At 52.1% G+C, this 24,630-nt stretch overlaps 1 protein-coding gene across 1 annotated transcript; it reads right to left on the bottom strand.

Annotated features, from left to right (window-relative positions):
• On the bottom strand, positions 1 to 11,749 carry AGT (angiotensinogen). Its single transcript, XM_068981729.1, has 5 exons — positions 11,646 to 11,749; positions 6,079 to 6,935; positions 2,940 to 3,207; positions 1,396 to 1,540; positions 1 to 663 (listed from the first exon to the last, which is right to left on the bottom strand). Exons 2-5 carry the CDS (start codon positions 6,905 to 6,907, stop codon positions 475 to 477), a joined length of 1,431 nt encoding a protein of 476 aa, XP_068837830.1. The 5' UTR covers positions 6,908 to 6,935; positions 11,646 to 11,749; the 3' UTR covers positions 1 to 474.
• Positions 11,750 to 24,630: the final 12,881 nt, after the last annotated feature.

The raw sequence follows: 24,630 nt of genomic DNA on the forward strand, positions 1-24,630 counted from the left end.
GCAAGACATTTATTAGTAACACAGGGATAATCAGCCAGGGATTACGGATTAACATACATGCAGACACTTGTGTTGTTTTCATAATGTGTTTTTCAGAAACCGCAAGTATCAGGGGAAGGGAAAACAGAAACCCAGAGAAAGGAAGGCATTGGGGGACCACTTGCAGGTCATCGTCACCGTCAATAAGCCAAAGGTAAGCCTGCGGCAATGAGAAAGGGGTGTTTTAATTTTAATGCCCAATTTTATTATCAGTGAAAAAGGAAACCATTTTTGGTTTCACAGTCAAGCTGACATGATCCAACTCTATCAGAAGCAATGGCCCGTGCAAAACGTGGGCTCGAGGCCCGGTGTCCACCACCACCACCCGAAGGCTGCTCACTGTACACAGTGTGCGTTTCCTGAGGAGCGGCTGCTCTCAGCTCCAGGTGGACGCGTGGAAGCGAGCAGGGGCGTGCACCGACACGGGTGGCGACCTCACTCAGCGCTCAGCGGGCGGGACACGCGGCCCAGGAAGTGCAGGGCGGCCGAGCTTCTCTCCAGGACAGCCAACAGGAACGGGCTGTTCAAGGTCACCTCCAAGGCCTCTGGCCCGGCCGGCTGTGGGACGGACCCTGGGGCCTGCTCTCCATCTGCTTTCAGTTCGAAAAGAACGCTGTTCAGCACCTGCAAAGCAGTGAGCCTAGGCGTCACTCCCGAAGGCCTGGGCCCCAGGGGGGCCCATTCTCCAGCCTGCCCACCTTCACTTGACCCAACTCACGGGACATGGCGGCTCCTCTCCAAAGTGTCCCTCAAACCCACCCATCTCCACTCTGCCCTGCTGTCCCGGGCAGGTGGAGTCTGGCCCCTGGCCCCTGGCGTGCCAGGGCTTGCTTCCCCTCTCTGCTAACACCACAGAGAGCTCCGAGGCCAGGACTGTGAGCCACCCCCACGTCTCACCCTCACCGCATTAAGGCACTTCTCAGCTATGGGGTTGCATCACCCCTGTGCTCCTGGGACAGTCCGTCCACTGCTGTGTGCTTCCCTGAAGCCAGGAGCTGAGTGCCAGGGCCGGCGGCCAGCCTAAAGGCTCTGCTCTCCAGGCCCTAATCCTGACCCTGCTGTGGGATCTGGAGAGGACCCAAGGTGAGGCCTGGCTGGGCAGAGCCATGAACACATGCAGGGGAGGGGTGCCCTGCTCTGCAGCTGTCCTTGGGGAGACCCAGAGAGTGCTGGCCACTTCCCCACCCTGGGCCAACAGCCTCCTGGCCACCTGCTCACTCCTCTCCATCCCAACTGCCCCTACCCAACCCCGCACCCCACCCCCTCGCTGAAGCCTCCGCTGTGTCCCTCTCGCGGGTGCCTCCCACTCCACGAGCACACAGCCTACGGCAGGCATGGATGCCACCCGCCCAGTACCTTTCCAACTCTAAGGTTGGCATCGCTGATTTTGCCCAGGTTTGCCTCGGCGCCCAGCAGGGTAGGCAGCTTGGCCTGGGCAAGCAGGTCCTGCAGGTCATAGGATGCTTTCAGTGTCAGCTGGGGCACGGTCAGGTGGATGGCCCTGGGGAGACGACACATGGTTACCAAGGGTGTCTCACAGCGTGAGGCCCTGGGCACGCTGGGCTCACAGAAGACCCGGAAGCGTGTGCTCCCAAACGAGGAAGTGTCGCCATGCTCACTCAGCTAGGGTGTCTCGGGAAAACGCTCAGCAGTAAGTACACTGGCAAGCTTCCATGTTCTTTGAAACACTGCGAAAGGGAGGCACTGAATTCAGCGGTGGGCTCTCTGAGGGACTGGTGTGCACAGTTGTCACTTCTGTCTTCTGTCCCTTCTCTCGGTTGGCTGCATTGAAAGTGTGCTCAGTGGATAATTCTCAAATGGTGTCCTCTAAAATAGTGCCATGTCTCATTACCTTCCGGTGCAGTGGTGAGCTCCCTGTGGGAGGGAAAGGGGAGGGGCAGGCACAAGGCCAGCCTCTGTGTGGGCATGTCACTTAGGCCAGTTCGCCCCCACACAGAAGCCCTGCCTCCTTGGGCGTCCCTGAGAGCCCATCGAAGTCTCCAGGGACTGTACATGGCCGTCAGCACGCCGTGTCTGTAGCAGTCTATCCACAGGAGCCAAGAGCTAGACGGGACCCAAGTGTCCCCGCAGGGGACAGATGGACACACGGAAGGTGGCGATACACACAATGGAGTACTGTCGAGCCTTAAAAGGAAGGGAACGCTGACACATGATGCAATATGGATGAGCCTTGAGGACGCAGTGCTAAGAGAAACAACCCAACACGAGAGGCCAAACACTACATGGCGTGCCACTTGCTGGAGGCACACAGAGGAGTTGGCACACGGAGACAGGGAGCAGAAGGGCGGTTGTCGGGCTGGGGGAGGGGAAATAGGAGTCAGTGCTCACTGGGCACAGAGTTCCCGTCTGGGAAGAGCAAACGTTTCTGAAGATGGCGGATGTAGCACAAAAACGTGAAGGCACTGATGTCATGTTGATAAACACTTAGAAATTGCTCAGGTGATCGGTTTTATGTTAGTGTCTTTCACAGTTTTTTAAAATGACTTAGAAAGTGTTGACCACAGGAGGCCCCCTGTGCCCCTTAGTGCCTGTCTCAGAGCAGAGGGCCTGTTGGATGTGGGCCTCCCAACCCTGCAGCTAAGTGTCAGCACACGGGGAAGGGGATTCCTCCTCCCCTGCCTCTTCTGTGCCCAGAGAGAGAAGATGAGAAGAGCTGAGTCTGTGCCTGGAGAGGGTGCTTGTGTGGGGGTGCCCAGGCCTCTACTCACCTTTCGCACCCGCCCCCACCCCTTGCCTGCTGGGCCCCCAAGACTCAGCCGACACCATGCCCTTGCCCACCCATGCCCCCCGACTCCCTGGGCAGAATAGCCCACGCAGATCCCCATTCTCCGGGGTTGGGGGGCAGCCCAGGAGGGTCCAAGCAGTTTCTGGAGCCATACCGAGGAGAGAGATTCTTCATTCGGGTCAGGAAGTTGTGCTGGAAGATGAGGGCCTCCACCTTTCGCAGGTCGACGGTGTGGTGCGGCTGGATGAGCAGCAGGTAGCCGTTGGCACTCAGGGGCACGCGGGTCATGGAGAGGTGGTTCTGGTTGTCGCTCCAGTAGTGGAAGGTGCCGGTGCCGGAGAGCATGGGCACTGACACTGAGGTGGTGTTGTCCACCCAGAACTCCGTGAGCCCTGGCAGCAGGGAGAACCCCTTCATCTTTCCTGGGGACCCAGCAGGAGACAGGAAGGGGAGAGTAAGGGAGAGCACGGGGCTCCGGTGGAGCAGAGGGGCAGGGATGCCTCTAAAGCCTCCAGCACCGCCAAAGCCTCCTTCCTGGCCCCACAGCTTCACCAGCCCCAGGGCACCCAGCAAAGCCTTCCTCCTGCAAAATCCACCGGCGGCCAGTGTTGAAAACGTGGAGCACGCCAGACCCCAACCTGAGGCCCACAGAGGAAAATCCTACCCCGCTATTCACAGACCAGGTAAACTCAGGCCCAGAGCTGTCCTGGCCCCAAGCCTGGGCTCTGCCCTGCTCACTTTAGAAAACAAAACCACTATTTTTTAGAGAAGCTTTAGATTCACAGCAAAATTAGGAGGAAAGTGCAGATATTTCCCGTATACCCCCTACTCCCCAGCAACACACAGCGTCCCCCCCCGACCAGCCCCATTAGATGGTACGTTTGTTAACACTGACGAACATCATCATCACCCAGAGTCCATGGTTCACATCAGAGGTCACTCTTGGACATTTCACAGGTTTAGACAGACACACAATGACGTATCCACCATTGTGCCGTTGTACAGAATTCCTTCACATTTCTTGGTACCGCTTGCTGCTAGAGACCCAGGATGACCAGTGGATGTGAGCTGTGTAAACCTTTGTGCTGGGCCCAGAGGGGACGGGCAAGCCCTCTGCTAGCACCCCTGCCAGTAGGCTGTGGCCTTGGGCTTGAGGAGCTGAGCTGCCAGCTGACTCAGCTGCTGTTGAGCAAACTGTTGAAAGCACTGACACTTGGGCTGTCTCCGTAGCAGCAGCTGGGCACACCAGCACAGCCCTCCCTCTGCAGTCTTCCTAGCCCCTTGAAAGGTCCAGTTTTGTGGTGGTTCCTGGGAGAACACTGTGAAGCTGAGGATGAGCCCATCATGGAGTGGCCCCGGATGTCTGGCACTTGGAGGTCTGAACAGAGGTGACTAAATAAGTCAGGGCTGTGAGTCCTCGGAGGAGCGGGAGTAGGGAGCTGGGGGGGGCGCCCAGGTGTTGTGAGACAGGAGTGGCAGGGTCCCCAGCCCTGCCTTGTCCTCTAGCCTGGGATCCCTGTGTCTTCAGGCAAGTTCAGCTTGCAGGGGGGTTGCACACAAGAAGCTGGCCCATGGGACTGAGAGGAGGCTTGTTAGTTAGTTTATGGGGGAAAAAGGACACTACCTCCAAAAAGATACGGGTGTCTGAAACGAGGGTGGCTGCTGCCTCCTCTGCTCATCCCATCGGGCAGCATCCTGTCCTCGTCCAGAGATTAAGAACATCTCGCCAGGTTAGGACAACAGGTGTGGCCCGTTTCTGGGCCAGTGGCTCTCTCTGACTTTGCCTTTTGGGAAGCAGGCCTTTCTCAATGAGCTCTCCTGCTGGGCACCTGTTAGCGACTCTTGGCTCAGCCCAGGGGCCCCCTCGGTCCTACATGGGGTGCAGCCACCCTCAGCTATGTGGTCCCTGACTGGACGCTGCTCCCAAGACCTGTCAGTGCCGGGATCTGTACCATCCTGGGCTGTCACCTTCCTCCTGCTCCCGGGGGCAGCCTGCTGCCTCTTCTCGGCAGCTTTTCAGACTTCCAGGTTATTGTCAGAGTAAGAAAACAACGGTGTTTTGGTCAACCTTCCTCCGTCCCCACAGTTCTGCCTTCCGGCCGCCGACGTCCTTGTCTCTCAGTCCTACTTGTTGCATATATTGATGGGACCTCACACACAGCTTCCCTGGCCCACTCATCCATTCACAGAGCTTCAGAGTCTTGTTCCTGGAACCGTTTGCTGAGCAATTGCATAACCTTCCAAGCACTCTCCCTGCCTCCAGTCCCCATAGCACAGGCCAGGGACCTCTGAGCAGAATGCCTGGCGCCCAGCTCCCAGCCACCCACAACTCCAACCTCCCATTAGCACATTCAAAGTCTCAAAATCTGGCCTTGACCCATCTCTCTGGCCTTGCCTAACACTGATCCCATTCTCTTCCTCTGAGCTCAGGCCAAACAAAATCGCGCCTGTTCTGGTTCCTCGCGCTGCCCTTTGCAGTCTTGCACCATTTCCCAGCCTTCCTTCTGTCCTCTCCCAGGCGACAGCCTTCCCCGAGCACCCTGAGCCCCGGGCACCTGCACAAAGCACCTTACCTTCAGCTCTGGGGCTGAGGCATTGGCCTGTGGGATCCAGCCTTCTGGTTAACCACAGTCAGCAAGCTGAGTCGGGGCTTGTGCTGTCACCCTGTTCTCCCCTCTGAAACACCAGCTCAGACTCTTGCAAGTAATACTTCCCCAATCATCATTTCCGAATGAACAATTTGTGTGTGACGCATTATTTTGGTAATAACCTTCTCCCAATATGAAAATGATCCCAGCAAACAAACTGGGTATTTTTGCATGGGACAGTGAACTTCTCAAGGACAAGATCCCTTGACCTCAACAGACATGAGCCCAGCCCTTCTGTGTGTGGAGCTGGGCCACGAGCTATGTGTTTAGAAACTAGGCCCGTGCTTGTGGGTGTGGCATCAGGAGCGGTCACTTTGTCTGCTGAGTCTTCTTCGTCACTGATAAACAAAGGCAGTCATACCTCCTCACCACATCTCTAGGGGGTCCGATGACGAAAGTAAAAGGGTTCCGCACGGCAGGGGCACAGAGTAGGGTGGCAGATGGGGAGGCCAATGCTCAGATGATGCTCGTCCAAGGAGCCCCGTGGGGCAGCCACTTGGTACTTGCTCATCTGCCCCCGTGCCCATCTTTAGGCGTGGCCCTGCTCAGTGGAACTGAGATGCTGGACACTGAGTTCACACAGAAAGAAGACTTCCACCCTCCTGCGCTGGCCAGGGGCAGAGCCCTGCCGAGGGCCGGCCTTACCTTGGAAGTGGACATAGGCGTTGAAGAGCAGGGTGCTGTCTGGGCTGGCCGCTGCCAGGGGCCTGCCCATATTCCACCCCGTCGCTGCCTGCATGAACCTGTTGATCTTCTCAGCAGCGAGATTTGGGTCCGTGGACAAGTCTAGTGAGCGTGGGAGAGTGATGGGGGCGAAGGAAGAGAGGCCCTGCACAAAGGGCTGCTTCAGGTGCAGGCCAGGGGCTGTGAACAGGCCAACCACCGTGGACAGGAGCAGCCTGGCCTGACTGCCGGCCCCACCCGGGGCGACCAGAAGGCCCTGGATGGTCTGCAGGGAGGACAGGACCTTGCGGCCGTCCAGCCGGGAGGTGCAGCCCTGACCCTCCCCAGGGACACCCAGGAATGCCTGTAGTCTGCTGGCCGTGGGGTCTAAGGCCCCCATGTAGAAAGAGGTCAGGGTGCTGAAGAGGGCCACTGGGGAGAACACAAGCCCACTGGCCACGCTCCATGTCTCGCTCAGTGTCTTGTACACGTGGAAGCCCATGAAGTTGAGCAGCAGCCCCACCTCGGAGGCCCGCAGCCGGTCTTCAGCCTCTAGCTTCTCAGTGGCTCGAACCAGCTGTTCCCACAGGGCCTCTTCATCCACTGGGGATGACTTGGTCTGAATGGGCACAGGTGTGAAAGTCGGGTCTGCAGGTGTCTCCACATCAGGCTTCTCCAGCTGGTCACAGTTGCTCTTGCTATGGACGAGGAGGTGGAAGGGGTGTATATACACCCGGTCACCAGCAGCCAGGCCAGCCCAGGCCAAGAGGCAAAGGACGGCGGCTCCTAGGCTCAGGCCAGCGGGAGCCATCTCTGACCGGGCACTTGCTTCTGCTATCCTGAAATATTTTGTGAAGAGTTAAAGGGGATTATTACGTGTCTTCCAGCAATATTCCCTGCAGCCAGTCAGCACATGAGACACCTATCCCTGTCTCATACATTTCAAGGAGAAGGAGTGGCTCAAGGCTCTCTGAAAGACATCTGCAGAGGCGCTCCAGCTGCAAGCACGCTATCGTGGGCTGAGCTGTGCTTTTGTGGGGCTTTATTTCAGGGGTGGGTTTGGGTTTTGTTTTGTTTAAATTTTAAAGTGGTAAGCATGTCTGAATATTAAGACATTTGTGGATTTTAAAGAAAAATACGAAATGGGGTTATTTTTAATGTAAACACATGTTTTCACAAAGTACTGCAGGTATTTTTTGTCAAGAATATGTAAGCGGCTGATATATTTTTACCTTTGTTAATTAGTGGTATGATGCTTCAGTCAATAATTACATGTTTAACAAAAGAATAATATGGAAGCATCTTAATTTATTTTTAAAGGAATACTTTGAGTGAAAAAAGTATCATGATAGTTGTTATGCAAAAATTTAAAAATTCATATGTCAAAGTTGATGGAAGAAATTTTTACATACTGAAGTATGGAGAAGTCATTCTGGTTTATCCAAAATGGAGCTGGTGGCCATTGTGGATGTTGTCTCAGACATGTTCATATATCACTGAGAACTTGAGTTTTCTGAACGATAACAGACCATAGCCGTAGCTGCCAGCTGCAACCTTCTGGTCTCAAGGTCTCCCCTTGTGACTATGCAACCATTTTGAATCCCAAACAATCCTTGCTTAACAAATACCCTTACTTGCCAGTTCCAGTCCTAACTCTTGACAACAACGTACGTAATTTTGCAGTTCCTGCCTTTATAAGCCTCCTCTGTTTTTTCGTCTGGTAGAACACAACTCAAGTGCTGCCTGAATCTGTGTCTCTCTGCGATAGGCCTCAGTTTGGCTCAAATAGAACAGTTGTCTATTCTTATTATAGATTATTTATTGATTATTTTTGTTAACAAAGTCCTGATCCCTAGTGCCTCAAAATGCGACTGTATTTGGAGACAGTCTTTAAAGAGGTAATTTAGGTTTAATGAGGCCTTTAGGGTGGGCATTAATCTGGTCTGACCGGTGTCCCTATAAGAGATCAGGACACAGGGAGAACCACATGAAAACATTAGGGGCAGATGGCCAGGAGACCACCTGCAAGCCCAGAAAAGAAGCCTCGGAAGAAATCAACCCTGTCAACTCCCGGCCTCCAGAATCAAGAGAATACAGATTTCTTCTGTGTAAGACTCCAGTCTGTGGCTCTGCGGTGGCAGCCTATAACGCCCATATGCCCACCTGTTCAAGGCTATAAATTTTCCCCCAAGAACAAAATGTGTGGCAGCAAGGGTCTTTGTGGGGCTCCAAGCCCTAGGGTAGGTGGTGAACCATTTTGGAATACAAGACCCACTCACCAGAGGTTTCTCCTGTGTTACAAATTAGCCTGACAAGAAAATAATCCAGCTCTGTGGGAAATGTTCCCCTATTTCCCCAGCCAAGTTGTGTAATTTAGAATGGAGATCTCGTATTTGTTTGGCTCTTTCCCATAGATTATCCAATCTAACGTGTCACGTGAGCTAAGATTGTTCCACTTCTTTGCAGACACAGAAAGGGGGGTTCTGGGATACAGAGAAACATCCCCAAGCTCATGTTACAGCCAGGATGTAACAGAGATCCGATTCCAACCTACATTACTCTCACAGGTTATCCTCCACCCCGGTGCCCACAGGACTCACCCAGAAAGCCTGAGAAACTATTACAACCTGGGTCTCACTTCCAGAGATGCTAATTAAGTGACCCTGGGAAGGGTCTGAGAAAGGGGTTTTAGTCTCCCGGTAGTCCTAAGCTGCAGCTGGAATTAAGCACCATAGACTCAACCTGGGGATCCCAGACATCCCTGCCTGTCTCAACCCCCTCCCTAGCGCGCACCCGCCCTGCAGAGTAGATCCCCGAGGGGCTCCGAGTCGTCTGTGCCCGAGCCCATTCATCAGCAGCCGGATTTCACCGGTCTGGGCCCAGGTCTCCCAGGAGGCGCGGACGTGCCCCCACAGTGCAGCTCTCCCTGCCTCACCTGGGGCAGGGGAGGTGGGACAGAGCTCAGCACCTCTGCCTCGGCCTCACTTCTAGCCAAGAGAATGGGCGTGGGCTGAGCTCCTGGGAGGAAAGGCTCCAGGGTCGGCTCTGCTGGCTTTCTCCGCGATGGGTCTCACTGAGAGAATGAATATTCCTTTACGGGTTCATTCCGCTCTAGCGGCTTCTATATGACACCGCCTTCATTTTGAGGGAAGGCGAGTGCTGTACTACCAGGTAGCCGCCCAGCCTTCCCATTCCCCCCTCACTCTCCCCTGCCCTCCCAGAGCTGGCCTGGGCCTCCTTGGAGCTATGGTCCATCACCACCAACTCCAGGTCGCCTCGAAGCCTAGCTGGTTCCTGCACACCCACGCGTGCCTGGGCAGGTGCGGCGACGGCAGCCGCTGGGTGAGGGCTGGCATGCGCTGCGCACCCTCTCTGCTCTAAGTGTCAAATTGCCAAGGGAACTCTGACCTCTGACCTTAACTCCCACCTACTCTCCTTCCAAGCGGTTTGACTCCACCCACTGTTCCCACAAGGAGTCACACAACACGGAAAAAAAGGACAGAAACTTCTCTCTTTATAGGCCTTCCTGTCAGGCAGGCCTAAGTTGCCCATTGACACCTCTCCAGGGGAAACTGGCGGGGCCTGAGTGTGGAGAATCCTTCAGGAACAGGCCTAAGGGTCCTGGGCTGGGGCCGTGCAGGTGATTGCAGCCGCCTCCCAGCTTCCTTCAGGCACAGGCCCCGTTTCAGGTGATTTACCAGGTAGCACAGAGGCTGTTGTTTGCTCTCGGTTGTGGTCTGTCTCACTGGCCTGGGTGCCAAGTTAGCGCACAGCTTCCCAGCCTGACAGCCGCGCCTTGGGTTTTTCTCTTCCACCTGCCTACACCTGGCCTCCCCCTTGACCAGCCTCTCCTGCACGGCTTCCTACATCTCAGGGCTTGTGCTCAAGGCTGATGAGGATGGTAGCAAACACAAGTGCAAGGCTGCTCACAGCTTCAGTGACTTCAGGGGCCAAGCCTGAACCCTCACAGCAGCCTACCTTCTGGTCTGGGCCTCCCCACCACCGATTTCACCCTTCGACTGACCCTCCACGCCTGGCACTCAGAACTCACCCCCCCCCCCCCGCCCGCCTCTCCTCACCCTGTGGCGCTGCTGCTGCTAAGTCACTTCAGTCGTGTCCAACTCTGTGTGACCCCACAGACGGCAGCCCACCAGGCTCCGCCGTCCCTGGGATGCTCCAGGCAAGAGCCCTGGAGTGGGTGCCATTTCCTTCTCCAATGCAGGAAAGTGAAAAGTGAAAGTGAAGTTGCTCAGTCGTGTCCGACTCTGTGTGACCCCACAGACGGCAGCCCACCAGGCTCCGCGTCCCTGGGATGCTCCAGGCAAGAGCCCTGGAGTGGGTGCCATTTCCTTCTCCAATGCAGGAAAGTGAAAAGTGAAAGTGAAGTTGCTCAGTCGTGTCCGACTCTGTGCGACCCCACAGACGGCAGCCCACCAGGCTCCGCGTCCCTGGGATGCTCCAGGCAAGAGCCCTGGAGCGGCGCCAGGGCCTCCTCCGCCCATGGCGCTAGTCCCCTGCAGCTCTGATCACTGCGTCACTCATGTGTGTCTTATGGTCAGCGTGTATCGCCGTCTCCTCCCACACGGATGCAAAACCTGTAGGACTGAGGTTCTTGCTCTGTGTTGCTTACTGATGTGTTCCACATTCCCAAAAATACAACAAGTGGTGGCTAAAGGATGCTGTCCTGCAGATGAAGAGACAGGTTTGGAGACCTGCTCAAGTTCACACAGCTGGTAAGAGACAGAGCTAGTGGTCGAGCCCAGAGCCCCTGACTCCATACTCCATACACTTAGGCACTGATCTATACTGCTTCTGAACAAGACTGTATCTTTTTAGTTTATTCTCAAGTTTAGAAAGCACTATCAGGTATTAGCACTCTTAATTTGTAGCATAGTTCCGGAGAAAGGGAGACCAGGTATTGCCGCTGGTTCCATTTTATAGACAAGCAAACCGAGGCTCAGGAGGCAGAGTGACGAGCCTGACTGCTCAGACCCGGGCCTTGAACCCAGGACCAGAGCCAGCACTGCCTCCAAAGAGTGGCAGGGAAGTAGACCACTGCTCCCCTGAGCCCTGTGGGGGCGCAGCCCCAGGCTCACTGAGCCTGCCCTTCTCCCCAGCTCCACTGCCTGCACAAGCCTTGCTCATCCTTGGGCTGGAGGAGGACCCAGGGGACTCCTTCTGTGCCAGCCCCCTAGGACCCAGCCCTGCTCAGGGGGAGCAGAGGACCCCGCCAGCCTGCCTGCTGCTCAAAGGGTCAGTTCCTCTGGTGAGACCCATGATGCGCTCGGGGGAGGGCCAGCCTGTGCCTCGGGGCGCTCGGGGGAGGGCCAGCCTGTGCCTCGGGCAGAGGCACCCTCCGAGTCTGGTAATGCCACCTGCAGCCCGGGTCAGCGCTGTCCCCTGGTTCCTGGGTGCAGTTTAGCCACAGGCTTCCAGCAGCTCTCCCCCATACCTGTCCACCAGAGCGCCCAGATTTCTCTTACCAGCAAACAAGACAGCTGTGCGAAGAGAGCTGGGGAGGGGTGTGTGTGGAGAGGGCCCCCACTCACCTTCCGCTCTTGTCCTCAAGACAGGGTGGCCTCTTCCTCTGGCTGGGCCACCGAGGCCCTATTTATGTCTGAGGGGTGGGGATGGAGCGGTTCCCAGACCAGCCTGTGCTCAGGCCAGGGGGAGGGTGTTTACATGACTTGGCCAGGCCGTGGGGGTGGGGGCCTCAGCAGCCTCCCAACTAGAGGGACAAATGCCAGGCCAGGCAACTCTCAGGATGGGCCTCCTTCCAGGAATCCAGGGGAATCGATGCACTGTTGCTGCTGACAGTGAACTGGTGCACAGTCAAGTTACACATTTACTGAAGTTTGCTCGGCCTGGGGCTCCTGTTATGGGACACAGGAGAATCCCATGTGGGTTGTGATGCATCTCTGCCCCTGGGTGTGATGGCCTGAGGTCAGCCACCCAAGCCTTGAGACTGAGCCCCCTTGGGGTGTGATTCTGAGAGGCCCCAAGAACATGTGGGCTCATGGGCCCAGTGGGAAGCAGAAAGCCCTGTTCAGGTAGCCTGGGGGTCACCTGACCCCATGGCCTTGAGTGGCTCAGCGGTTGTCCAAATAGCCATTGGGTACCCACTCCATGGAGAGGTCTCTGATGGAGACACACACAACCCAGCAAAGCACACTCTAGAGAACAGAGATTTATCTGGGGACACCACTAGACACCAACAGTAGGGAGACGGGAAGGTGCTCACAAGAGCTTTCAGATTCTGAGACAGTTTAGTCTGTTAGAGCTGGAGAAGCTTTCAAAGTTCTCTCTGTCATTTGAGTCACACCTTGAAGGATAAATAAGTTGGTTCTTTGAGGTTCACTTCAGTTCAGTCGTTCAGTCGTGTCTGACCCTTTGCGACCCCATGAAACGCAGCACGCCAGGCCTCCCTGTCCATCACCATCTCCCAGAGTTCACTCAGACTCACGTCCATCGAGTCAGTGATGCCATCCAGCCATCTCATCCTCGGTCGTCCCCTTCTCCTCCTGCCCCCAATCGCTCCCAGCATCAGAGTCTTTTCCAATGAGTCCACTCTTCTCACGAGGTGGCCAAAGTACTGGAGCTTCAGCTTCAGCATCAATCCTTCCAAAGAAATCCCAGGCTGATCTCCTTCAGAATGGACTGGTTGGATCTCCTTGCAGTCCAAGGGACTCTCAAGAGTCTTCTCCAACACCACAGTTCAAAAGCATCAAATTCTTCAGCGCTCAGCCTTCTTCACAGTCCAACTCTCACATCCATACATGACCACAGGGAAAACCACAGCCTTGACTACACGGACCTTAGTCGGCAAAGTAATGTCTCTGGTTTCGAATATGCTAATTAGGTTGGTCATAACTTTTCTTCCAAGGAGTAAGCGTCTTTTAATTTCATGGCTGCAGTCACCATCTGCAGTGATTTTGGAGCCCCCCAAAAATAAAGTCTGACACTGTTTCCACTGTTTCCCCATCTATTTCCCATGAAGTGATGGAACCAGATGCCATGATCTTCGTTTTCTGAATGATCTTCGTTTCTTTGAGGTTAAAGAAGGGCTTTTCAGAGGTAGAGGCTGATGAGGCAGTAACAGAGGTGGGAGAGCATGGGGCTTGTCTCGGGGCCGCCAGCAGGCCCGGGGCTGAGAGGGAGGTGCGGCGGCAGCAGCGAAGCTGCTCCTGCTTCTGGGCTTCCCCGCCCTCCCCAGTGGTGAGCGAGGACCCCAGGGAAGTCGAGCTTCTGCACAAGATGTCAGGCTGGGCCTGGGCCGCGTAAAGTGAGTGAGGGAAGCAAGGACGCTGATTAGTGCCAGACACCACGCGGGAGGGGAGAGACGCTGCTGAGGAAGGGACTGAAGACGCCTGGGTGAGGCGAGGCGCATGACGCCTGACTTCTGCTGTAAGAAATGTTCTCTGAAAGCGATACTGTCATGAGGAAAGATGGAGGGGCCCGGGCACCACATTGCCCAGTTCAGGCTCCTGAGAGAGTGAGGAAACCAAGAGCCCCGAGGGGACACAGGAGGCACGAGAGCTCTGGCGAAGGGCCGTGCGAAGCTGAGTTCGGACGGTATCCTCTCGAGGTGTCTATTGGAACTCGGTGCTGAATACTTGCTTGGATGGTTCCGATGCTCAAGAGGGAGATCCAGGCTGGGGCCACAGATGTGGAAGGCAAAGGCACCATCATGCAACCCGAGGCCTGTGGGAGGAGGTGTTTTACCCAGGGAGAGTCAGAGCAAGGGGAGGACAGGAGAGGGGAGGGGGAAACCTAGTGAGAGAGGGATGGGGAGGGGTCGGCCACCGCAGGGGGGGCCCAGGGGGCAGCGACAGGCACAGGGGGCGGTGCTCAAGGGGCCGGGGGCAGTTGGGGTAGGCGAGGACTTGGGGCCTGAAAGAGGCCTCTCGGGCAGAGTCATTACTACTGAGATGTCTCCTCCCAAACTGTTTTTGATCCATCATTTACTAACATTTTATTGCTCAGCAAAGGCCAGGAGGAGGTGAGTGGAGATCACGGGCAAGTTGGAAGGCAGCCTCAGGGAAGGGTTAGGGAGGGACCAGGCTGAGACGGGTTGATAAGACCTCGAAGAGAAGCAGGTAGATTGAACAGTGAGCTGCTCTTTATTGAAATGGGATCATGAAAGAAGAGGATTATTCCACATTTTCAACTTTAAAGTAGAAGGATGAAGGGATTAACATTTATTCAGCGGTTGCTACATGCTGGGTATATAGATCTTTCAACGTGGCTACGATAGAGATCTTACTAACCTCTCAGGGGAAGCACGCTGATGGAAACCGCCCACCCTGGCCAGACACCATAGTAACCGTTTGCATGAGTTGTTTTACGACAGGAGGTCCTGATAAGGGAACTAATAAGCCACCACCCACCAGGGGAGTTCAGGAAAGGTCTAACACTGTGTGTCTAACACTGCCACCTCCCAGAACCCTTCCTGCTGGCGTCCATCTTGGCTGAACAAGGCTTGCACCACCAGAAAGGACTCTGAGTCAGAATGATTGGCTAAGGACAACCCGGAAACCAACCCTATTACCATAAAACCCAAGACTGCGAGCCACGTGACAGAGCTGTTCTCCTGGTTCCCTTCCCCTCCTGCTCTCCACCCGGGTGCCCTTTCCCAATAAACTCTCTTGCTTTGTCAGCACGTGTGTCTCCTCCAACAATTCATTTCTGAGTGTTAGGCAAGAGCCCACTTTCGGGCCCTGGAAGGGGGTCCCCCTTCCTGCAACATACCCACTTTCCAGGGAGAGAAAACTGAGATCCAAAAAGGCTCAGCTATTTTCTAAATGTCACCCTAAATGAGTGACAGGTTTATCCGAAACCAACACCCATTCTTTTCATAGCACTTTTGTGCATTTGTCCATCCACCGTTTATTGAAAACCCGTGACATGCCAAGATTGGAATTCACCTCTGGGGTGACAGCTGGAGGCAAACCAGGGATGATCACCACCCTCATGAAACCTACAGTTTGGCAAGGTGTCAAGATTAATCAATTGTCACATAAATAATGACTTATTTGCAGCTTGGATAAATGTTAGGAAGAAAAAGAATCGCGAGCAGCCTGAGGATGTAACAGTAAGCCTGGTCTAGCCCGTACAGTCAGGACAAGACCTTGAGGATGAGTGGAGTGGTCCCAGGAGCAGGGCTGCTGGGGCTGGGCCCACACTGCCCAGGTCAACCTGGACCCACATCTAACAGTCAATGATTGGTTTTAAGGTTTTGCTTTGTATTGGGGTATAGTCGGTTAACAATGCTGTGACAGTTTCAGGTGAACAGTGAAGGGACTCAGCCATTCGTGCACGTGTACCCATTCTCCCCCGTACCCTCCTCCCATTCAGGCTGCCGCATAACATTGAGCAGAGTCCCATGTGCTAAATGATAGGTCCTTGTTGGTCACCCATTTTAAATACAGCACTGTATACTTATCCAAACTCCTCAACTACCCCTCCCCCGTCCTTCCCGCCCTGGAACCATCAGTTTGTTCTCCAAGTCTGCGGTAACAGTCTGTGATTCTTGCAGAGATGGGACAGACTAAGGGATGACATAGTCCCACACCAGCCTGGGCTGGTCTCTATCCTGCTGGGCTGTGAGTGTTTTCTCATCCTCTCTCTGCCCTGAGTGACCAGGAGCGCCCTTCTAGCCCTAGGACTCGCTTACTATCTGTTTAGTAAACTCACCTGGCCCTGCAGGGGCACCAAGAAAAAGATGCGCTCAGCCCAGGGGAGGGTCTTGGCTGAGAAAGGTGCTCTCCCCCTTGGCAGTCCGCTTTCCCTTCAGGCACTTGGTTTCGGCATCACAAATAAAATGTAGATTGTGCTCATCAATGTAGAATTGAAATAAATGGGTCTTAGCCTAGCTCTCAAAAGCACCAGAATGTTTCACCAAAATGACAGTATTGAGTTGTGGGGGGATATCTGCCATCTAGACGAGTCATAATGTGCACGTTTATTGAACTAGTGAATTCGGGGAACTGCCTTGAACCCCAAATATGCTTGTAACCAGATTTTGCTGCATCATTTCAAACTGGCTCAGCAGCAGTGGGGAAACTGAGTCCCGCAGACTGGAATCTTGGGACCAGAACTAGAAAAGGCCTCCCGAAAGTTCCACCCTTGGATCCCACAAGCCACTCTCCAGGCACGTTCCTCTAAATGTTCTACGTTCTCTGACTCCTGGGACCAGTGGAGTGGGTGGACCATAGCCTGTCTCGTCCCTGGTTCCCGTTTCTCCCCTGCAGGGCACTCACTCTTCAGATGGTGCCGGGGATTGGTCACATGTCCAAGTAGCTCTGAGACTTGTGCCTATAGAGCATTTCAGTTAGAGGGAGGCTGTCTACTAATGAGATCACTCTGGCTGGCTGGCGCAAGATTGGTTTCACTGTCTGTGTGTAGCAGGATGTGGGATGCGTGTGTGTGTGCAGACTTCCGTGGTGTGTGTACAGACGAGTGGTATGTATGGTGTGATGCGTGTATTCATGTTTGGGTGTGGGTGTAGTGTGGTGTGCGATGGTTTATGTGTGTGATGTGGTGTGTGATATGAGTGATGAGGTGGGTGTGTGTATGTGGTGTGTGTGTGTGTGTGTATGGCATGACATGGTGTGTGCATCTGTGTGTGTGAGGGGAAGTGCCGTGTGTGTGGTATGTGCCCATGTGTTCATGGCACATGTATGTCCGTGTGGTGTGGTGTGCATGTGTATATGTGTGTGGTATGTGCCCATGTGTCCATGGCACGTGTATGTCCGTGTGGCATGGTGTGCATGTGTATATGTGTGTGGTGTGTGCCCATGTGTCCATGGCACGTGTATGTCCGTGTGGCATGGTGTGCATGTGTATATGTGTGTGGTGTGTGCCCATGTGTCCATGGCACGTGTATGTCCGTGTGGCGTGGTGTGCATGTGTATATGTGTGTGGTGTGTGCCCATGTGTCCATGGCACGTGTATGTCCGTGTGGCGTGGTGTGCATGTGTATATGTGTGTGGTGTGTGCCCATGTGTCCATGGCACGTGTATGTCCGTGTGGCGTGGTGTGCATGTGTATATGTGTGTGGTATGCGCCCATGTGTCCATGGCACGTGTATGTCCGTGTGGCGTGGTGTGCATGTGTATATGTGTGTGGTATGGGATGTGTAGAAGCAGACGATATTAGGAAGAGGTGGCGAGAATAAACAGAAGGACTGTACAGAAAAGATCTTCATGACCCAGATAACCTCGATGGCGTGATCACTCACCTAGAGCCAGACATTCTGGAATGAGAAGTCAAGTGGGCCTTACAAAGCATCACTACGAACAAAGCTAGTGGAGGTGACAGAATTCCAGTTAAGCTGTTTCAAATTCTAAAAGAGGATGCTGTGAAAGTGCTGCATTCAATATGCCAGCAAATTTGGAAAACTCTACAGTGGCCACAGCCTGGAAAAGGTCAGTTTTCATTCCAATCCCAAAGAAAGGCAATGCCAAGAAATGTTCAAACTACTGCACAATTGCATTCATCTCACATGCTTGCAAAATAATGCTGAAAATTCTCCAAGCTCAGCTTCAACAGTACGTGAACTGTGAACTTCCAGATATTCAAACTGGATTTAGAAAAGGCAGAGGAACCAGAGATCAAATTGCCGACATCTGTCAGATCATAGAAAAAGCAAGAGATTTTCAGAAAAACATCTACTGATGCTCTATTGTCTGTGCCAAAGTCTTTGACTGCGTGGATCACAACAAATCGTGGGAAATTCTTAAAGAGATGGGAATATGAGAGCACCTTACCTGTCTCCTGAGAAATCTGTATGCAGGTCAAGAAGCAACAGTTAGAACCAGACGTGGAACAATGGACTGGTTCCAAATTGGCGAAGGAGTATGTCAAGGCTGTATATTATTACACTGCTTATGTAACTTCTATGCAGAGGACATCAAGTGAAACGCTCGGCTGGTTGAAGCACAAGCTGAAATCAAGATTGCAGGGAGAAATATCAATAACCTATGATAGGCAGGTGACACCACCCAGATGACAGAAAGTGAAGAAGAATTAAAGACACTCTTGATGAAAGTGAAAGAGGAGAGAGAGTGAGAAAGCTGGCTTAGAACTCAACATTCAGAAAATTAAGATCATGGCATCCTGTCCCATCACTTCATGACAGATAGATGCGGAAATAATGGAAACAGTCAGAGATTTAATTTGGGGGGGGCCTCCAAAATCACTGCAGATGGTGACTGCAGCCATGAAATTAAAAGATGCTTGCTCCTTGGAAGAAAAGCTATGACCAACCTAGACAGCATATTAAAAAGTAGAGACATTACTTTGCTGACAAATGTCTATGTAGTCAAAGCTATGGTTTTTCCAGTAGTCATGTATGGATGTGAGAGTTGGCCTGTAGAGGAGGCTGAGCGCTGAAGAACTGATGCTTTTAAACTGTGGTGTTGGACTCTTGAGAGTCCCTTGGACTGCAAGGAGATCAAACCAGTGAATCCTGAAGGAAATCAGTCCTGAATATCCACTGGAAGGATTGATGCTAAAGCTGAAGCTCCAATACTTTGACCACCTGGTGAGAAGAACTGGCTCATTGGAAAAGACCTTGATGCTGGGAAAGATTGAAGGCAGTAGGAGAAGGGGATGACAGGGGATGAGATGGTTGGATGGCATCACCAACTCAATGGACATCAATTTGAGCAAGCTCCGGGATTTGGTGATGGACAAGGAAGCCTGGTGTGCTGCAGTCTATGGGATTGCAGAGAGGGTATGCGGTGCACAGCTGAGCAACTGAACTTACTGACTGATGGTCTGTGTGTGTAATTGTGTGGTAGGGTGTGATGTGTGTGTGCGGCATGTATGTGTGTGCACAGGGCATATGCATATTCATATGGGGTGTGTGTACATGTGTGTGTGGTGGCATGTGTGTGCACGTGTGTAATATATCTATGTATGCGGTGGCGGTGGTGGCGGTTATGTCACCAGGTCATGTCCGACTCTTGCGACCTCATGGACTGTAGCCTGCCAGGCTCCTGTATACATGGGATTCTCCAGGCAAGAATACTGGAGTGGATTGCCATTTCCTTCTCCAGGGGATCTTCCTGACCCAGGGATCAAACGATCGAACAGGTCCCCTCACTGCAGGCAGATTCTGTACCGCCTGAGCTGTGAGGGAAGCCCTGCAGGGTGTGCTAGGGTGTGTGTGTCTGTGGTGTGGTCTGTGTGTGTTTATGTGTGGCGGGCAGCGTGCTTGTTTCTGTTGTATGTGTGTGTGTGTGTGTGGTGTGTTCTGTGTGTGTTTATGTGTGGCGGGCAGTGTGCTTGTTTCTGTTGTGTGTGTGTGTGTGTGTTTGTGTGTTTGTACGTGTGTGGCGGGCAGTGTGCTTGTTTCTGTTGTATGTGTGTGTGTGTCTGTGGTGTGTTCTGCGTGTGTTTATGTGTGGCAGGCAGTGTGCTTGTTTGTGTTGTATATGTGTGTGTATGTTTTTGTGTGTTTGTACATGTGTGGTGGGCAGTGTGTGTGTGTGTGATGTGGTGTATGGATGTACATCCGCAGTAAAGGGTTTGTGTGTGCTCTGGTGTGTGTCTGTATGCATGTGGTGGGCTCTGTGCAGGGGTGGGGAGCTGGGCGTGTGGACTGATAGTTCCCCACCCACACGAACATCACGCGGCTCTTCTGTGAGCCCACTCCTCCCCGGATGCCTCACCCAGGTGTTTGGCTCCTGGCTTTTCCCCCAGCACTCTGTAAACTGGAGGGGAAGAAACACCATGTTTACTCCCAATAAATATCCAGTTCCTTCCTCTGTCCTCCAGTCTTTCCCTGAGCCCAGGAATTGCTGGTCCTGACCTCTTCTACCCATCTTCCTGGGGACTCAGTGGTTCCCCAGTTCATGCCCAGGTTAGCCCCTGACTCTGCTGGATGGCCGCTCCTTTCTGGGCTCAGCTCAAAGGCTCTCCTCCCATCTCTAGCCTTGTCCATGTTCACCAGACCCAGCTTTCCTCCACCTCCTCTGGGAGCTTCTGCAAACCCTACGCTTGCGTAATTCTCCTTGGAGAGTCCCGCTCACTCTCAGCTGGGAGGGAGCCTGCCCACGATCATACATCTTTTAGTATATTTGAAGCAGCTTCTCAGGGATCGCAACTCATACCAAAGTTCATTTCAGCTTCGTCGTGACGAGAGAGGCTCTAAACCAATGAAGAAGTTTCTGTCTTGGTGACGATATGTTCTCGGGGAAAAATAAGGAGATGTCGCTGTCAGGTAGAACAGAGTAAACTGTATTTGCTCACATTTTCTGCAGGATTGGTCCAAGTTCCTCGGTCAGCTTTTAAGGGTGACTATCAGCTGGATGGGTTTCCTATGCGAGGCTTTTAAACTCATTAAAATAAGTCAGAAAGCCGCTAGAGCACCTTATCAGCATTTTATCAAGAATGTAAATTATCCTTGGCTGCTGCTGGTGCTGAGTCACTTCAGTCGTGTCCGACTCTGTGCGACCCCGTAGACGGAAGCCCACCAGGCTCCCCCGTCCCTGGGATTCTCCAGGCAGGAGTGCTGGAGTGGGCTGCCATCGCCTTGGAGCACCTATTCCAACAAACCACAGAATTTTGACGCAGTCAGATTTAGGACAGGTGGTGCTAGTGGTAAAGAACCCTGCCGCCAATGCAGGAGGCACAAGAGACACGAGTTCCATCTCTGGGTCGGGAAGATCCCCTGGGGAAGGCCATGGCAACCCGCTCCAGCATTCTTGCCTGGAGAATCCCACAGACAGAGCAGCCTCGCGGGCTATAGTCCATGTGGTCCCAAAGAGTCAGACACAACTGAATCAACCAGCGTGCACGTAAGAGAACCTCTTTCCGATAGGTGCTCTTTCTGTGCTTTCACTGCAGCAGTGGAAGTTAGGGACAGTTTATCTGTGGCTGAATAAAGATTTGAATGAAAGTAAGTGTTGGCTGTGGAGGACTTCACTCAGAGCTGGACCCACAGACCCAGCGTGGGACCAGTCGGCAGTCGTGGGCTGCAGTGGCGCGGTGGAGAGGGAGGTCCCTCAGGCCGATGGTGTTCAGGCCTTTGTGGCTCAAGTCTGTTCCGTGCTTGTGAGATGAGGCTTGATCCAAACCAGAACTCCAGCTTCCCCAGTTCCTGACCAACCACCCCATCATGGGACAAACACACACGGGACTACTGCGAAGTGAAGCAGCCAATCCAGGGAAGGAGAAGTGATTTATCTACGCATGCGAGGCAATCCCATTTGGAACCAGCTTGCAGGGGGTAAGGAAACAATGAAAGGTAAACACAAGAACTGGGTTTCTATCTTTATACCAGGACAAAGCTAATTGTTTCACAGAGGATTTGCCTCTGCCTGAATCAGACAGTTTTACTATGAGCATGCTTTGTTCAAGACACATAAGCACTAAACTCATTATTTACTGAAACCAGGGGATGGGGAGAAGCTCCCTGTCCTACATCCAAGATTTTCTGTTTGTGATGAGGACACGCCCACCCTCTCTGAGTCCTCATTGCTGCTCACCTTCATCAAGTGAGCTGGGACAGACCTGAGGGTCTGCCTTTGCAAAAAAGGCTCATTAGGGGAAAGTCCATTTCTTTCCGATAAAGAGCACTCACATATTAATACAAAGAGTTTTCTCAGTTGGCTCAGTGAGCTTTAGATCTCCGGTAAATAAAACAAAATAGTCCCAGCCTTCCCATCTCCCCAGGAGGAATCCGTAGGGGGAGAAGACAGTTCCTCATCTGTGTAACGATGCTCGGGGCCGCACCTGCAGACTGCTGTACGCAGCCTTTGCTGGCAGAAGTGTGGCTGCTGCTTCGGATGCAGCAAGCCGTGGACTGGAGCAGATAGTAGTCTGGGTTAGCAAGCTCTGGGAGATGTGATTGGATCCTGTTTCGGGAGTTAGAGCCAAACTGATGGCTTTTCTTGGCCATCGAGTGCAGCTGTATAAATAAGAAGTGGGTTATTCGTCCCTATTAATTTTAACATTAGATGACAAAATTTGTGAATTCAGTTCCACGTTCTTGTGAAAAGTGGTGATAAACTTAATGCCAAACACAAATGGACACCGAACCCTCCCCCTACACTCTTCTCCTTTGTCCACATCCGCGTAGAAATTGAGAAAAATAAACACTCACTTTCCTAGCCTCCTCTGTAACCATTAGTAGCCAAGTAAGAGACTTGCAGCCAATGGGAAATAAACAGAAATCTGCCTATGGCTTCTGGAAGTGCTTCTGCTTTCCTTTTATTAGCGGAGTCAGTGGCTCAGACCCCACCCCTTCTTCCTCCCTCAAATGTTGATGTGATGTCTGGAGGCAGGGCAGTCATCGTGCAACCATGAAACAGCAAAGCTGAGGGCCGAGGCCAGCCAGAGCGCTAGCGAGGACAGGCAGAGCGACCTGGGCTTCCGGCCGACATGTGGAGCTGCCAGACTAGAGCCAACAGTTGTCGTGTCTAACACCTGCTCGTCTGGACACAATTAGGGGCATTTTTAGATGGTTACATGAAGCTGAAAACATCCATAAATAACTCAATAACTGAAATTTTAATCCCATCCAGAGGCCAGAAGAGCATTAAAAAAAAAAATTCAATTCCACTGACATAGTGTATTTCCTGTCAAATTTCAACCTCTTTGCAATGGGTGTTCCATTTTACATTTGTTTCAGTTGGTTTCATTTTAAAGGGAACATGCAAAGTATAGTGGAGTATAGCAATTTCCCAATTAAGTTCAGAACTTAATCTGCTATGCCCAGATGAGGTTAATGGCTCTAAACCTTGAATGAATAATAAGGTCAGTGTTATACCTTGCTTTGCTATTAGTTTTTATTTTATCATATAATATGCTTCATCCATAATTAACCCTGTGATGAGGGTCTGGACAGTATTTCTGCCTCTATTTGCAATAAGATTGGAAAATGATTACCATCCCTATATCCACTCACAGGAAGTGAATTGTTCTTAATGTAATACTGCAAGGTCTTGAGTTCTTCTGAGAGAGCTAGGTGTGACTTTCATGATACACACATTGTTGGTGTACAATGTTTCAATCACAGCTGCCATCCTGAATGACTAAGCGAAAAGAAATCATCTCTAATGTGTATTTTAGGAGCTCCCTACTTAAAGCCGCCTGTGGTCAATCCTGGCAAGTAAAGGATACTTTTATAAAATAAATAGAATGAACATCCATTCCAGGAATTTGCAAACTATAGCCCATGGGCCGAATCTGGACCATGTGTGAACAGCGTTTTAAGGAACACGGTCACGCTCATTAGTTTTCACAGTCTGTGACTGCTTTCAGGCCACTACAGCAGAGATGACTGGTTGCCACAGAGAACATATGACCTGCAAAGCCTGAAATATTTATTACCTGGTCCTTTTTAGAAGAAGCTTGTTGACTCTAACCTAATCTGTTAGTTCAGATTGCCAATGAAAGACTTGTATATTCTCTCATTTTAGTTAAAAATTAGCTTTGTAGGCGTATGCTATGTTTATAGACCTTATTTCATGTATAATTCACATTATTTCACTTCTAGATGAAGGAATTACTACCCAGAGGATTCTGAACATAATGACACAAACAAAGTCAGGTAACATGATGACCGTGACCGGTGGAGAAAGCCTACATAGCCTGTCCACAGAGGACGGCTAGAACATCACGTTATACACTCAGTCAACGACGAAATTCGATTTTAAAAAATGCAGTTGGTGAAATTTAGAGCTGCAAAGTTTAAGCCTTGGATACTGGACTTGACCAAAGTGGGGAAACAAAGGAAAACAAAGGGAAATTGTGTGTCTGGCCAGAAAAGAGGACTTTCAGTCGCAGAAGCTGTCATCAGGAAAGCTTAATGGTGACAAACAGAATCTACTCGATTGGCCAGCTCTTCACTATAAACTCTAAATGGAAAAGAATTTATCCTTATGAAGGGTACTTCTGAGAAATCAAAATGGAAAATGTTTCCTTAATTAATTTTAGAAAAATAAAAATGATTTAACCACAGTATATAGAAATTGATTAAGGAATTAAATTGGCTTGTAATGTGAAAGTTGTTCAGTTGTGTCCGACTCTTTGTGACCCCATGGACTGTATAGTCCACGGAATTCTCCAGGCCAGAATACTGGAGTATAGCCTTTCCCTTCTCCAGGGGATCTTCCCAACCCAGGGATTGAACCCAGGTCTCCTGCAGTGCAGGCGGATTCTTTACCAATTGAGCTATGAGGGAATTTATTCCAGAAAATACTTTTTTCAATGAAAACTCATTAGGAGTCATATGATTGTGAATACAGTGTTCTTATTTAAAATGGCACATTCTCACGTATCCTGTTTGTTTTGTGGGTGCCTCCCTAGTTCAGAAATGGCCCTGAACAGACCTGAAGAGATTTTTCTGTGTCAGTAGAGTGAGGTGCTGTGAAAGCAAACACAGAAATACTATTTCCAAGTCTAATTTTCCATTCAGACTCTCTTGCCCTTGCAGTATGGCGAGGGAGGTGGCTGGACTCCGCGTGTTTGTTTTGGTGCTCGCGCAGTGGGAAAAGTCTACCAAGGACAGTTCCGCTCACCGTT

The sequence above is a fragment of the Capricornis sumatraensis genome, chromosome 10 (genome assembly GCF_032405125.1).
Source record: "Capricornis sumatraensis isolate serow.1 chromosome 10, serow.2, whole genome shotgun sequence".
In the NCBI taxonomy this organism is placed as follows: Eukaryota; Metazoa; Chordata; class Mammalia; order Artiodactyla; family Bovidae; genus Capricornis; species Capricornis sumatraensis.

Coding starts and splice junctions, on each gene's coding strand:
- AGT (XM_068981729.1), bottom strand. CDS start 6,907: ATGGCTCCCGCTGGCCTGAGCCTAGGAGCCGCCGTCCTTTGCCTCTTG. Junction 3,208..6,078: donor CGCCTATGTCCACTTCCAAG/GTAAGGCCGGCC, acceptor CTGGGTCCCCAG/GAAAGATGAAGGGGTTCTCC. Junction 664..1,395: donor CCAACCTTAGAGTTGGAAAG/GTACTGGGCGGG, acceptor ACTGCTTTGCAG/GTGCTGAACAGCGTTCTTTT.